We start from the raw sequence: 15,000 nt of genomic DNA on the forward strand, positions 1-15,000 counted from the left end.
TGCGATGACGCGCGGTCGTCCGGCTTTGACCTGAATGAATATAATACGACGCGTGCGTTTCATCGAGGCAGTGATATGACGTGGGATAGTTTTGCTTCCCGCCGTCAGTTTGGAGATAATTGTGAATTTGTAAACCCTAAACAGCATTTGTTTCATTTGTCTTAAGTCGGAATAAATCCCAAACGTCTATAACACAAACGTGAACACAATCACTTGAAGGGCAAAATTTGACCTAGGATTATTATATATATATATATATGATGTTTTTTACAGAGTCCTGTTTGTGTTCGTCTCTGGCTCCTACAGCGAGTCACGGAGAAGGTCAGCAGGTCCGATGAGCAGGTGAAGGTGAAAACGTCCTCCGTAGGTCCCAGAACCCGAGCGGCGCTCGAGTGGCGCTTCTCACTGCCTCGGACCTGAGAAGGATTTTGAAGCTGGAATCAATCTGAGGATCTTGAAGTACACTGTGGACCATATCTCCTGAACCCTGAGACCTGCGGTCAAATGCTGTTTCTCTCCTAACAGAAAAATAAGCCTTTTGCGTTTTGTCCGGCTTAGCCCCGCCCGCTGAAATTTCAGCTTATTTGCGCAACGTGCGTATTTACTCAGGAGGATCTCAACCTCGACGGTGATCCGAAATGCATCAAGCGTGCTCGGCGCGGGTCGAGATGTTCTCCCTGACCCGGTCGAAGGTTGATATGCTCCACGGGGTCACAAAAAGCCGATCAGAAGATCAGCAGGCATTTTACAGGCGTATCACCGGTGACCAAGCTGCGCTACAGGCTAATAACACCGCTGTGTACGCACACTACAGTCTTACGCCTACTTGCGAAGCAATGCTTGGACCCCGATGATCGCTGCTTGAATTTTTGCCTGATATGTTTTGGGTCTAGCGTTTTATTTTCCTAACTATTACCTCACGGTTCATTGTTCGCCAATAAATAACATTAATTACAGTATTTCTATCATAATATCGTGGGTTTCGCATCCTCAGGACGCCGGCTCCGGGTGTCGGTACGTGTCGGTGTGCCTACCTGATGCGTGCGATCTCCGTGTCGGTCAGGCGCCCGTGTTGGGTCGCTGCACGCCAAACGCCGTGACGAAGACGTTCACGACGACGATGATGAACACGAGGGCCGTGGAGACGTTCTCCAGGACGTTCAGCTGGTAGTGTTTACTTTCGTCGTTCAGGTTCCACTTCACTGACGGACAACGACCAAAGACACGGCGGAGAATTAACAAACCATAACGGTGACAGGTTTAAAGACGCTGTTTCTTACCCTTCTTGACCTTCTCGGTTTAGTGTCAGAAAGCACAGGGAAATAAAGTGTGGGAAAACATCTACTCTGTGTGTGTGTGTGTGTGTGTGTGTGTCTCACCGATGAAGATGAGCAAAACTCCGACGATGATCTGCAGGATGAGTGAGATGCTGATGAGTGTGATGATTGGTGCGTAGAAGGTGAAGCTCGGCCCCTGCTCCAGCACCGCCTTCAGCTGAGACGCGTTCGCCATCAGCAGCGCTACGTCCAGCATGCTCTCTGCCGCGCTCTTCTTATTAGCATAGTGGTTCATATTGAGAGGGGGCGACATCCTCCTCCTGCGTCCCTGCTGCGGAGCCTAGACACACACACACACACACACACACACACACTGTTATTACAGCACCCTGAGCCTGGCTGATGAACAGTAATTACACCGGGATAAATAGAGCATCACTGAGGAAATGATGTAAAAGAAACAAACTGGTGTTTTAGAAAGTAAGAGGCCTGCCCTTACGTGACCTTTAACATCTGGACGACCGAAAACCCTTTTTAATGTTCCGCAGTTTCTTTAACATAAACTCTACTGGGTTTCGAGATGGGTGTGGAATTCCAGCCGCGTGACGCCGTGCGTTTCTCCCACACAGGAAGTGAAAGCGAGCTGACGGTCCGCTGTCACCACACGGGTGGAAGCAGGAGGTCACGGATAACCGGAGTGCGTTTCCTTCCTCACATTTCACACTCGCTGTGGACGAGATACAGATTATCGCGGCTGATCCTGCGCTCTCACCCCAACTTCCTAACACACAGCTGCGACGTTATAAAGACACTTCCTTCAAAAGTAGTCACCCGAGGCACCTAAAAATAATGTATTTTATCCACGTGACGTGGCGAGATGTTTAAACCTCGATGAGCTTAGACACGCTGACAGAGAATCGGGTAATTTACGTTAAAAACACCAACATGGCCGCCCACTTTAACAGGAAAAGCTTGTGAATAACTTAAGTACGGGTTGCTGTTTGTTTGTTTTTTTTGATCTGGCGACTGTTGTGTCTCATTATTGCGGCATGACGTGGCTTCTGTAGGTGGTTTTCCTGTCAGAAATGGCGTGAAGGAAGTGTGGACAGTCAGTGTGGTCAGAGAGAACGAGATCCTGCCGCTCATGGACGGAGAAGTGTACATCAGAACCTCTCCGGGTGAAAGCGTGAATAAAAACCAATCGGATGTCATTTCCTTTGGCATAATTCGAACTTCCGCTGAGCTCTCATCCGGTGCACTGAATTAAGATGTGCGTGAGATATGAAATTGCTTTAAAATAAGAAAGACACGGTTTTATCATGACGAGAACGAACGCTGCCCCGAAATGCCGGAGATCAACGCTGTGACGATAACACGTGGGCTGAACATACACAGTGAAGTATACACGGCGTGAGCCAAACTTGTATCGCTATGGTCATGTGACTCATTGGGTTTTCTGGGAAAACAGGAAATGGTTCCAGCCTTGCCCTTCACAAGGGAAACCACAAGAGGATGGCAACACTATGCCGCGCTGCATCGGCGGAATAAAAGGCGGACGACGGGACGTGTTCTGACGTCGTCGTTTTAAACAACTCGGTCTGAGAACATCTGGACAGCCGCGTCACGGCTCGGCTGTGTTTACGAAGCTTCAGCAGACCAAAACTGGTTTCCCGCCGCGTGCCAGCGCTTTCGGGCGGAGCCGAGCGTCTTCTCAACAGACGAGCCCTTGTGTGGGACGACAGGAAAAGACCGAGAGACTCAACACTCCTACGCTGGATCTGTCCATCTCGCTCTCTCTCCCCCTCCCCCCACTTCCTCTTCTTCGAAGATCTCTAGAACGTTCTATGTGTCAAATATTTATGCTTCGCAGCTCCACAGAGCGCTTTGCGTGATTGTTCCCTTTCTTCTGAACAAAAGAAAATCAGGAAATGCACGTGCAGGGAAAACTGACGAGACTTCAACGCGCGTTGCGCCACACGTCGCGGTTTCCGATATATCGTCTATGAATCGTTTATGAATCAATATCAGGCTGTGATGCCACAGCCATCCGTGGCCACGGGTCATACTCTCTTTCCCCTGTCAATCACGGTGACTCCGCCCGATCGCCTGCGAGCTCGGGCATGCAGAAGAGGGCAGATCGCGCTTTCCTCCAGGAGCAGCAGCTTGAAAAGGTGCCGGCTTCACGTGTCTCGGAGGACGCACCGGGTAGCCGTCACCCTCCCTGATTCGTACCTATGGTACGATTGGGAAGACCTGACCGGAGGGTGGGAATTGGCCAAGACTAAAATTAGGGAGAAAGTCTTGGGGGGTAAAAAGGATTATAGGAAATTGTAGTTTTGAAAAGCGCTGAAAATGTGTTTCACTCAGCGAGGCGTTCATAATCGTGTTCTTTTATTCGATTTTATTACCCGGTGCCCACATGGAGAGCATTTCTGATCAGACACCAAAAAAATACCCGTCCTAATTATAATTACGGCATTAAGACCATCTCCCATGAGGATTCCCACCACCTCTCGCTCAGACGTCGGTTAGAAACCAGCGTGACTCTCCACTCCACCTGTTCAGACCCGCCGCAAGATTAATAAGTGTCAGGACGCCGGACCCTTCGCGTGACCTCGGACCGGAGGTGCTTCGGATAATAAGCAGAAACACGCGACTGAGAATGAGAAGCGAAAGTCACTCTTTCCGCGGTTACGCCACTGCGGCGCATACTGAAACCAAACCTCATGCTGACGGTGAGGAGGCAAAGCTGGGGGATTTCTGTCATTTTAACATGAACGTCGGGTCGTTCCGGGTCAGCTGACAGGAATTTTCCTACTTTTCCGTAGCTTCACCGGTTAACGTTAACAGACAGTCTGTCAATCATTTCCAGACGTCCCGAGTGGAGTCGGTAGGAAAGAGGGAATGAGAGTATTTAATCCGGCTTTAATCCTAGCAGTTTCAGGCTAAACTTGACATTTACATTCACGCTCGGATCCAGAGCGATTCATACTGGACTCGTTTATCTACACAACTGAGCAGATGAGAGTTAAGGGCGTAACAGTGGCAGCTTGACCACGGTGAGATTTAAACTCACGTTTCCCCCACTGAGCTACCACTTCTCAAGGGTTTTTTTTTCTCGTGGTAAAAACAGGCATGGCCGCGGTGTTCTTCAGAAAGCAGAAGTGGTTAGAACCGCAAAGTAGGCAAGGAAATTCTTTCAAAGCTGAAGAAACATGTAAACACACTGTACAGCTTCTGAAGGACTGACACTGCTGACCAAGGGCTTTTACCCCACACCCTCATCTCCTCTGAACACTCACTGTGTATTGCGCCTTAACTAATACCAACTCAGAATTATCTCAGAATCTACCGCGATTTGCCTACTGAAGCGACGGATCTGTAGACGATGCGGTTAACATTCGTATTAAAAGTGTGCCTCGACTCTCCTCGTAGATTTCTGCTCGGCCTTTGACATCCTCGTCCCGGAGCTCCGAGAGAAACTCGTCACTGTGCACGTACCTGGTCCCATCTCTATGTAGATCCCAGACTTCCTTTCTAACAGGAAGCAGTTCGGTCACAGGAGCACAGGCGCACCACAAGGTTGTGTCGTCTACTGTGATGGGTCGCATCGCCGACGGTGACGAGTCAGAGTACCACCGGAGGTTCAACAGCCGGCCTCCTGGTGTAGCCGGAACAACCTCGAGCTCGGTGCTCTTAAAACCCACAGACATGCACTCACTTCGACTTGACGTGAGCTCGGTCGCCGTTTGAGTTCCCGCTAACCACGATCACGCGGGATCTCAAACGGGAGCTAGCGTACATCAACCATCAACCGGGAACGCTGCAGTGTTGGCAAAGTCCCATCTACCCCATGGCACGATTCTATACTACCACTACGGAAAACATCCTCACGTCTGCCGTCGCCGTCTGGTCTGGCGCAGCCTCCTCTAGCGAGACGAGACAATCCGCCATCACCTGAAGACCTCTACATCGCCAGGACGGAGACAACAGCAGTGTTAATGACCTCCTCCATAAATCTATCCCGCTCCCTGATAACCAAAACCGCGCAGCGTCGAAACTCTCCCCTGGAAGTTTCTGTGATCACAAGCTGACCTGCCAGTAACAATCAATCTAAATATAATCATTGCTATATATATAGCCTAGCTATTATTATTTATTATACATCACAATTACACCTCTGTGTGGGTCACTGCACCCTAAACTGCATCCGGCTGCTACTTCTGCCTCCGCTGCGATATCAATTACGACCCAGTCGATTAATTCCTGCTAAGGTGCAATACTCTGAGGGTAATCGTGCCGTGCGTCGCGTCGCGTCGCGTCACGTCGTCTGTGACGGGTGGGTCGTAAATCGCGTCGAACACCGAGTCAGATTCCTAACACACGTAAAGCTATACGGTGGATCTATAAAACGATCCGGGTTCTGATCTGTAAGTGTAAGTAAGTACTGTGTAAGTACTCTGAAGTTCATCCCGATACCTACAGCGTGGGCAAACCTCAGTCTTCATCTGCGAAGACAAAGCTGAGAGCTCGGAGGAAAACGTCACGTTTATTAAGTGTATTCATTCCTAGTTCTGGTTTGAGTAAACTTCCACGACAACATGCCAGAACAGATTTCAGATAAGAAGTGAATACATCAGTCAGAGTCACACCATGTGAAGGAATTTATTTATTATATTATTATTATTATTATTATTTATATTTTATTATTTTATAATTTATTAATAATTAATTGTAATTAATTTTATCTCCTTTTAATTTAATCTAATTAATTGTATCATTTATTTATTATATATTTTATTATTATTATATTATTATTATTATATTATATTTACTATTATTATTATTATTTATTTTATTAAGTGTGTTCATTCTTAGTCCTGGTCTAGTTCAGATTTCAGATAAGAAGTGTATACATCAGTCAGAATGACACCATGGGAAGGAATTTCCCCGAGCACAACAGCATATAAATACAGTTTTGCTTCTGATTGTTATTCTTCTTCCTCTTCTTCTTCTTCTTCTTATTATTATTATTATTATTCGTTAGTCAGACTTGTAGCTTATTAAACCTCTATTATTAACAGCTCATTATTGTTCCACAATAAGAGCGCTATCTGGTTACTGTAACTATAGCAACACACACACACACACACACACACACACACACACACACAGACACACACACTCTCTCTCTCTCTCTCTCTATTCACAATGGCTCTGTGTGTCACACAATACACGTGAACCCGAATAAGGAGAGAAGTTTGTTCTTTAAGGTGAAACTCTGTAGATAATCGTGCTACCGTCCCGCGTTTGTTCAGACCAACTGACCGGAAGTAAACGGGTTTTAACCACTAAATGACCGCCTGCTGTTTTTAACATTACATGAGCAACATTACTGGGTGTGTTAGGAGTGTTTCACAGCGGAGGAGACGGTCACCGGAATAACATGGCTACAGTGTGAGCTGAAACAGTGACTCACCTCTCTGTCTTCTCTGAGTCTGTCGGCATCTCCGTTCATCTCCATCGTCTCGGACGCCATGACCGCCGTGTGTGTGAGTGTGTGTGTGTGTGTGTGTGTGTGGGTGAACCAGCCTCAGAAAGAGAGAGAGAGAGAGAGAGAGAGAGAGAGAGAGAGAGAGAGAGAGAGTGTGTGGGGGTGGGGGTGGGTGAACCAGCCTCAGAAAGAGAAAGAGAGAGAGAGAGTGTGTGTAAGTGGTGTGTGTGTGTGTATAATAGTAAATGAATGTTGAGCTGAAGTGGAGCAGTTAAAGGCGGGGGGTTGGGTTTAAGTGTTTTCACTCTCAGACGCACACAGACTCCTCTCCTCTCTCCTCCTGCACAGCATGCACACATAGCTCCAAACAAACAAACAAACAACAACAACAACAACAACACACCACTTCTCATTTTGCCACTACTTCACCCAGGGGTTCCCAAACTTTTCCAGGGCAAGGCCCCCTAAATGGCATTAACATTTGACCGAGGCCCCCCTTTTGCAAGATGTCTTTAAAACACATTAAAAATACAGACTTCTGAATATATCCCCCTTTTTTTAAATTAATAATTACATCTTACACATTACATTAGGAACTGACTGTGTGTGTGTGTGTGTGTGTGTGTGTGTGTGAGTGAGAATTTATTTTCCCACCAAATTGTTGCTGCCCCCGGACGCCCCCTGGCGGCCCCGACTTTGAAAACCATTGACTTCACCCACTCTGAGACCGGAAGTGTGCGGCTCAGGGCGGGGAGTGAAACAGAGGTCAGGGATTTCGATAAGCAACAGTAAATCATTTTCTCTTTCACTTTCCGCCACATTGTGGGTTCATTTCCTACCTCTTTTAACCCGCCGTTAATTGGGTGTAAAATGTACAAGGCTACATGTGATTGGACAGGTGATCCACAGCACTCACCTGTTACCCTGCGGACTGTAATAAACACCTCAACTATCAGCGAGTCTTCATTTATAGTCTTAGACTTAGTTAGCAGCCTTACATGACTTTCTTTCCGTAACCTTTCGTACATTTTTACCTGGAAACCTTTTCTTTGTTGTACACGTTTACTGTACAGGATTGGACCTTATGGACCACTACTCTAAAAGGTTCATAAATGTACACCTCATGCACATTAATTCCCGGGTGAAAGATAGTAAAAGACAGTATACTGATATTACAGCGACAAGGAAAAGTACAACAGTTTGGTACCTTCTTCATATCCGAGAGAACAATAAATAATAATAAGACCAAAGATGACTAATGAGTTTCAGAAGGACTTTGGCTTCTACTGCCCCCTTCTGGTGGTAAAGAATAAGGACTGTGTAAAATGAAATAAGAGCAAATTTGCACCATCATCTACTTCTGCTGTAAAAACAAACAAACAAACAAACAAACAAACAAACAAACAAACAACACTGTTTTCCTGTTTTGTGTCCTTGTATTGTACATAAAACAATATTTATTTATTTATTTACTAGTGTATACATATAGGCTACCGCTGCTTTTCTATAAGCGATATTACCTCCTTGCATCGTACATGAAAACTGCTATATTTATTTATTTGTTTATTTGTTATATTTACTATCCGTGCACTTTAGACAACTGTGCAATTATCTATCCGAAACAGTGTACGTATTAAAAGTCGCAACATGCACTGATTTATGTAGCTACAATGATTAATTTGTTATTTCATAATGCTAAATGAGAAAGATCCTCCCCCTAAACACACACACAATTTTTTTTTAAGGCGTTTAGGACTTCATACCTCGATAACTGTAATTTCCATCAGGGGGAGAATTTGAGCAGGTTTAGCTCCACTACATTTGGTTGAGATGAACACCCAGCGGAGGAGAACAGCACCACTGTGATTTGATGGAGATATTAATCCTACACAGCCTGACACGGTGATAATAATTAAAACCAGCAGAAATCGGACGCGAGGGCCGCAGCGTCAGACCGCATATGTGTAGATGCCTAAACAACACGCTGCCTCACACTTACAGAGTAAAGAGCTGCGAGCTCTTACAGCAGAAACAGTCACTCAGGCTCTAAACACATGCAATTAAACTAATTACCAGCTGCAACATTACCAGCGCCTCTGGCACTGAGCGCGGTAGTAAACCCACGCGGTGTGTGAGACACATTATCCTATCATCATATCAACATCACGGCCGAGCCTGACAGTGTAAAGTGCTGCGAGACGTACAGCTAACGCTGCCAGTGCTCACTGTGTAGTTTACACGACATCCCTTTCAGCCACAGCTAGACTCTTCATGGCGTGAATGTTGTTTTATATAGAGCTGCTCACTGGTTTCACAGTTGTTAGTTGTATACACGCGGATCATTTTTTTGAATCACATGACAGGATTAAGGTTGTGATAGTTATTCTTTAATTATTTATTTATTTAGTTGTATGTGACGGGTCACTTGGAAGGAAAGAGGTTTATCTAAAACTCAATAAGTAAAAGAACAAGTATAAATAATGTTCACTTTAATCTAGCTGGGATTTTAATGAAACCAGGAGGTGTGGGTAAGACATCTGGGTGAGTGGAAAATTTAGGAATAAAAAAGCTCGAATAAATGACATGATTCGATGGTGCGGTTGACAGTACTAATGGTATGATGTTATTTACTCTATTATTATTATTATTATTATTATTATTATTATTATTATTATTATTACCCCAATGCCACCTTTATTATTAGACAGTCTTACACTCTCTTGCACACCTGAACTGCACTTAAGTGATTTTTTGTGCTTATTTTATAGTAGGCCTGTCAGCATGTTGTGCAAAAAATGTTATTTTTTTTACTACTGTAATGCTGCAATTTCCCTCAGGAACTATCAGTCAATCAATCAATCAATCAATCAATCAGTCTATCAATGTATCTATCTATCTATCTATCTAAATTATATCGGGAATCACTGGCTGCAAAGAGTTTAAGAAACGCCCTGCCTCAAATCACTTCAAATGGCACATGATGTACATGAGAGCGAGAGCGATATATATATATATATATATATAGCTGAGAGAGAGAGATAAAGCTGAGAGAGAGAGAAAGCTGAGAGAGAGAGAGAAAGCTGAGAGAGAGAGAGAGAAAGCTGAGAGAGAGAGAGAAAGCTGAGAGAGAGAGAGAGAAAGCTGAGAGAGAGAGAGAGAGAGAGAAAGCTGAGAGAGAGAGAAAGCTGAGAGAGAGAGAGAGAGAAAGCTGAGAGAGAGAGAAAGCTGAGAGAGAGAGAGAGAGAGAGAAAGCTGAGAGAGAGAGAGAGATAAAGCTGAGAGAGAGAGAGAGAGAGAGAGAGAGAGAGAGAGAGAGAGAGCGAGCGAGAGAGAGATAAAGCTGAGAGAGAGAGAGAGAGCGAGAGATAGAGAGAGATAAAGCTGAGAGAGAGAGAGAGAGAGAGATAAAGCTGAGAGAGAGAGAGAGAGAGAGAGAGAGAGAGAGAGAGAGAGAGAGCGAGCGAGAGAGAGATAAAGCTGAGAGAGAGAGAGAGAGAGAGAGAGAGAGATAGAGAGAGATAAAGCTGAGAGAGAGAGAGAGAGAGAGAGAGAGAGAGAGACCCCGCGCGGGCGCAGACGGTAACAGCCCCCCCCCGATGTGTTTCTGACGTTTCTGCGGGAGGAAGCGGTGAGATCTCTTTTTGAAGGTGCGCATTACAGTATGTCGGTATGAATCTGCTACACGGCGGCGATCAGCAGATGCCGGCTACAGGGAGGACAGACAGACAGACAGACGGACGGACAGACGGACGGACAGACAGACGGACGGTATTAACCGGAAAGCCCGCGTCGCAGTGAGAAAAATAACCTGATCAGACCTGCACGCAGAGCTCGGACACCTTCCAGAAGATACGACGCTGACAAAAAAAGAAGAAAAATGTCGATGCCGAATTACGCCTCTGTTTTTTTAACACCGGAAATCCATTTATATTGGGACAGATTTCTGCTCGCCGATGATTATTAACCGGGAAAGAAAGCCGCGCGCGCTCATTAGGATTACCAGCCGAGCATGTGCATCAGTGTGTGAGTAAGCGCGAGCTTCGTGCTAAACCTGACACTGAATCCGCCTTCAGCAAACTCTCTCTTCACGGCTGCACTGGGCTAATGATGACCATAATAATGACTGGCATGTGTTACATTAGTGTGTTTAGTATATCCGTTAAGACATAATGAGTAGGACGTTAAAACAACAACAACAACAACAACAACAACAATAATAATATGATTATTATGCCATAATGTAAATATATGCGTACTGCAAAACATCATTTTCGACTTAATGCAAAACATCAACATGATGACACTGTAGGATACTTTAGGAACACACACACACACACACACACACACACACACACACACACACACACAGTATTTACATATCACACGCGGGTTTTTAGACTTTTATGTGCGCACAAGGTCGAGGATGCCGGATTGCGTCAGTGTCGGTGGACGTTGCTGCAGGTGCGGTGTGATGGCGCAAGTGCACGGACCTGACCTGCGCTTTTAACTGTTATAACGGGACATCGGAGATGGAGGTGGCGCGCGCGTGCCACTCCACCGAGCCGCCTGTGCTAAAGCCGGACTCGAAAGCGATCGACCGGAAGGACAGCCGCGGTGACACGGAGCCTGCCGCAGCGCGATTAGGCGCGAGCGAACCGAGCGCGAGCCTCCAACAACAGCCGACGGACTGCCGGAGTTCGGCCAGGCGCAAGTTCATCCGCACCAACCTGTGGTTCTCGGAGTCGGAGGATCACGGTTTGGAGACGCCGGAATGCGGCGACAGCATGAGCACCGGGATCGGCCGTCCCGTCGGGAACCCTCGCAGAACTCGGTACCGAAAGAGCTCGAGCGCAGGGAGTCCGGTGCGTACCCAAACCTGCACCGACGTACCGGGACAGAAAAGCGAGGCCGAGCAAAAGCAGGAGGCCGCCGCCGCGAGCGCGCCCGGGAAGGACGAGCACGAGCACGGGCACGTGGAGGAGGAAGAGGATGAAGAAGAGGAAGCCGGGATGACGGCCGTTAGCACTTCTCCCAGCGGCCGCTTCCTCAAGTTCGACGTGGAGCTCGGCAGAGGCTCGTTTAAGACCGTGTACAAGGGCCTGGACACCGAGACATGGGTGGAGGTGGCGTGGTGTGAACTTCAGGTGAGATAAAGAATCTGTTTAACATCAAACAAAAAAAAAAGCAGCCCAATACATCATGTGAACAAAATAAAGACAAAAGAAAACGCGAAAAACGAAAAAAAACCCCACTATGATTTTTATATATATATATATATATAATTAAAAATAAAGATTTAAAAAAATCAGTAAAAGTTTACTTGACGCGAACCTTAAAATTAAGAAGAGAACTCGATCAGGAAATACAAGTCAGGAACACGCTGCTATGTAAAAGTGAGAAATAAAAACACCACAGAAGAAAAGAAAGTTCCCTGTAGTTTATTAAAGTACCCTCGAAGTTCCCTTTACTGCATGCTTTCCAAGACAATATCTCTCGGTGCCACGATGAAGCGCAGAAACCCCACCGCGATATCTCTGTACATGATGTGATCCTTCTCTTCATGACCAACAAACAGAGATTTTAAATCAGCCTTCAGAAGGTTCTTTAAGGAACCAAAAGATGGTTCTTCTACAGGCCTAGAACCGTTCTAGCTCCTGTACTTTAACGAGTGCGATGCGGAACCAAACCACAGACAGAAGTGAAATATGATTACACAGGGTTATATCAAGGGTAAATACCTGGGGCTATTATTGATTTTAATGAGGATACACACACACACACACACACACACACACACACACGTCCTGTCTAGGCCACTGCATCTATACTGAACATGTTTGCTTTTCTGTCAGGTTATATATCCCTCACCTATTTAAAAATACTCCATTTTAGATATAATGCTACGTAGTCGTAGCCATGTAGTTATACGTTAAGTTATACACCACTGTCTGAGCAGATATATCACACTTACTCTCTGATAATTTAAAAAAAAAAAGTTCAATAAACGACTGAATGAATAAACAAACAACTCTCTTCTGCAGAAATAAATATGTAAGCATGAATAATTTCTTTCTTTATACGACGGTATAATATGTCCTCTCGTGCGTTATGGGAGTATCTATTACGTCCCAAGACTTTTTAAAAAAAAAAAGTACTTTAAGGTCAAGGATTATTTGTTTGTGATGCGGTGTATGAAGTGTACGCTAGAGATGTACACATGATCCACCAGCGACGTGAAGAACGTTCTGTCCAGTAGCGTTGAGACGTGGTAACTCAGACCCAATCAGCGTTAAGCGGTGCTTATTCATACCCCCGGGACCCCATTTTTTCCCCCGGGACCCTGACGGGAGACGCATACAGCATGTATACCACCTTGCTAAATCTCTAAAAGACCGCACTTCCCATAATCCCCTGCAGCAGCAGCTCTCCTCACGTCCTGTAGCATCCGAGCACGGGTGATGTGTAAATGCAGGAAGATGAGCAGAGCTTGTTAATGGCGTGATCAGATGGTCAGAGCGTTCCTCTGATTACATTATCTCATGCAGGGGCAGGTTCAGACCAGGTCAAGGGAAATCGAATATTTTGTTCTGGAGCAGCGGAGAAAGGATGCGCATGTGACTATGCAAACGAGGACCGGGTTATAATATTCCCCCAACGCCATCCGCCTCTCTTAGCTTTTCTCTCTCGTTAGCAATCTTAGCATGTTTTATGTAACACAGAGAGCTCAGGGTGCTGGACGTCGAGTGGATTTACAGCACTGGCCTTCTCACAGAAACCCCGCAGAGTCACATGTTACTGGTAGTGTATCAGCAGCCTTCAGTGAACCCTCAGCTAGAGGGGTATCACCAAAACACGACAGTGTACACCCAGAACACAGCAGATCAACACACACACACACACACACACACACACACACATTTAGCGGTGAGCAGTTTTTATCCTTGCTAATGCTTATGTATTCAGTGGTGTTTCTTTTCTTTCATATTTTTAGCGTTCATCTCTTTCAGTATGTTGTCTATTATGTTTGTGTTGTGTTTTTTTTTTTTTTATTGAAAAATTGTCGAGGGACAACTGTTTTTTGGAGAGAAAAAAAAAATCAATGAAAATAGTCCGCGATGAATAAATGCGTAGTTTATTCCGTTGGAAATTGGTCAAATCTCCTCCTCTCAAAATGTTTGCTATCCATTTTACTTTATACACAACTTTGAACAGCCCATTTGAACAGCTGAAACATGAGACCCTGTTCCTGTAGACAAGCTGTGATTGGCCAGTCGCTGTTTAGGGGTGGGGTTTAGTGAAGGGTTTTATCGGTAGGAATATGATGCTAGGTCGGCTTATCCAGTCTCAAACAACCCCAGGGCTTGGAAATTGCCATTTATTGTCATATCCAACATAGTATGTAGTAGTGTGTGTGTGTGTGTGTGTGTGTGTGTGTGTGTGTGTGTGTGTGTGTGTGTTTTTGCTTGCTGTGAGTTCTTCTTTATTGATCTGCATATTAGTCTCCTGAGAGGAATACTGAGTGTTTCCACAGATACAGTCTCCTCTAGAGGGAGAGGAAGGGTGGGGACACACACACACACACACACACACACACACACACACACACACACACACACAGAGATGCAGCCAGGAGGCATCCTGCGTGTGTGAATGATAGTGTTCTGCAACACATCCAAGCCGCTGTCCATCTCTCTCAGTCCCGTTTAAATCCAATAATCCGTAACACACAGCGTCTTATAGCTGAGCTCCACAACTCTCTCATTTTATTACCAATCTGTGCTCTTATTATTCCCACTCCTCTCCGTCTGCCGCCGAAGCTCGACCACGCCCCCTCTACAACAGTCTGCATCCAAAATCGCGCACTACGCCAGCACGTACCGCATTCGGGTCAGTACCTACAGCCCGGCCGTGGACGCGGTACGTACTGATCGGTACGTGCGTGTAGGATGTGTACGACCCGGACCTACTACATCCGCCATGTTGGTGATGTCACGTGACCTACAACTTCAAACGCTGCCTTCCGCCATTTTCGATTCTTCCACGCCAGTCCCGTTGCATTATGGGATAGCGCAGAGCGCACTGTTTCCATACTGCAGAATCTCAGTATTTCTCGCCTACTGTTTAATGAATACGGAGAATTCGGACGTACTCTTCCATTTGCGTACCGCTTTTAACCCACGGCGCGGTCGGGTAGTCGGGTAGTCGGGATATTCGGGCGCAGTCTTGTTC

At 45.9% G+C, this 15,000-nt stretch overlaps 2 protein-coding genes across 5 annotated transcripts in view; one reads left to right on the top strand and one right to left on the bottom strand.

Moving 5' to 3' along the window:
• The window catches only part of ninj1 (ninjurin 1), an 8,289-nt gene extending 1,266 nt beyond the window's left edge, over positions 1 to 7,023 (bottom strand). Inside the window, exons 1-4 of one of the 2 annotated variants that reach the window (XM_017449974.3) lie at positions 6,757 to 7,023; positions 1,380 to 1,617; positions 1,035 to 1,202; positions 1 to 416 (exon numbers count right to left, since the gene is read on the bottom strand). The exon at positions 1 to 416 is cut by the window's left edge and continues 1,266 nt beyond it. In XM_017449974.3, coding sequence (XP_017305463.1) covers positions 1,060 to 1,202; positions 1,380 to 1,617; positions 6,757 to 6,816 — 441 coding nt within the window. In that variant the 5' untranslated portion in view covers positions 6,817 to 7,023 and the 3' untranslated portion in view covers positions 1 to 416; positions 1,035 to 1,059. Of the gene's footprint in view, positions 417 to 1,034; positions 1,203 to 1,379; positions 1,618 to 1,781; positions 2,074 to 6,756 lie in introns of those variants that run through there. The other variant, XM_047149523.2, reaches the window with a different exon arrangement.
• Positions 7,024 to 10,381: 3,358 nt separating this feature from the next.
• wnk2 (WNK lysine deficient protein kinase 2) overlaps positions 10,382 to 15,000 on the top strand; it is a 26,875-nt gene continuing 22,256 nt past the window's right edge. For all 3 annotated transcript variants that reach the window (XM_053674137.1, XM_053674138.1, XM_017496483.3), the window contains exon 1: positions 10,382 to 11,915. In XM_053674137.1, coding sequence (XP_053530112.1) covers positions 11,301 to 11,915 — 615 coding nt within the window. In that variant the 5' untranslated portion in view covers positions 10,382 to 11,300. The remainder of the gene's footprint in view (positions 11,916 to 15,000) is intronic.

The sequence above is a fragment of the Ictalurus punctatus genome, chromosome 21, assembly GCF_001660625.3.
Source record: "Ictalurus punctatus breed USDA103 chromosome 21, Coco_2.0, whole genome shotgun sequence".
In the NCBI taxonomy this organism is placed as follows: Eukaryota; Metazoa; Chordata; class Actinopteri; order Siluriformes; family Ictaluridae; genus Ictalurus; species Ictalurus punctatus.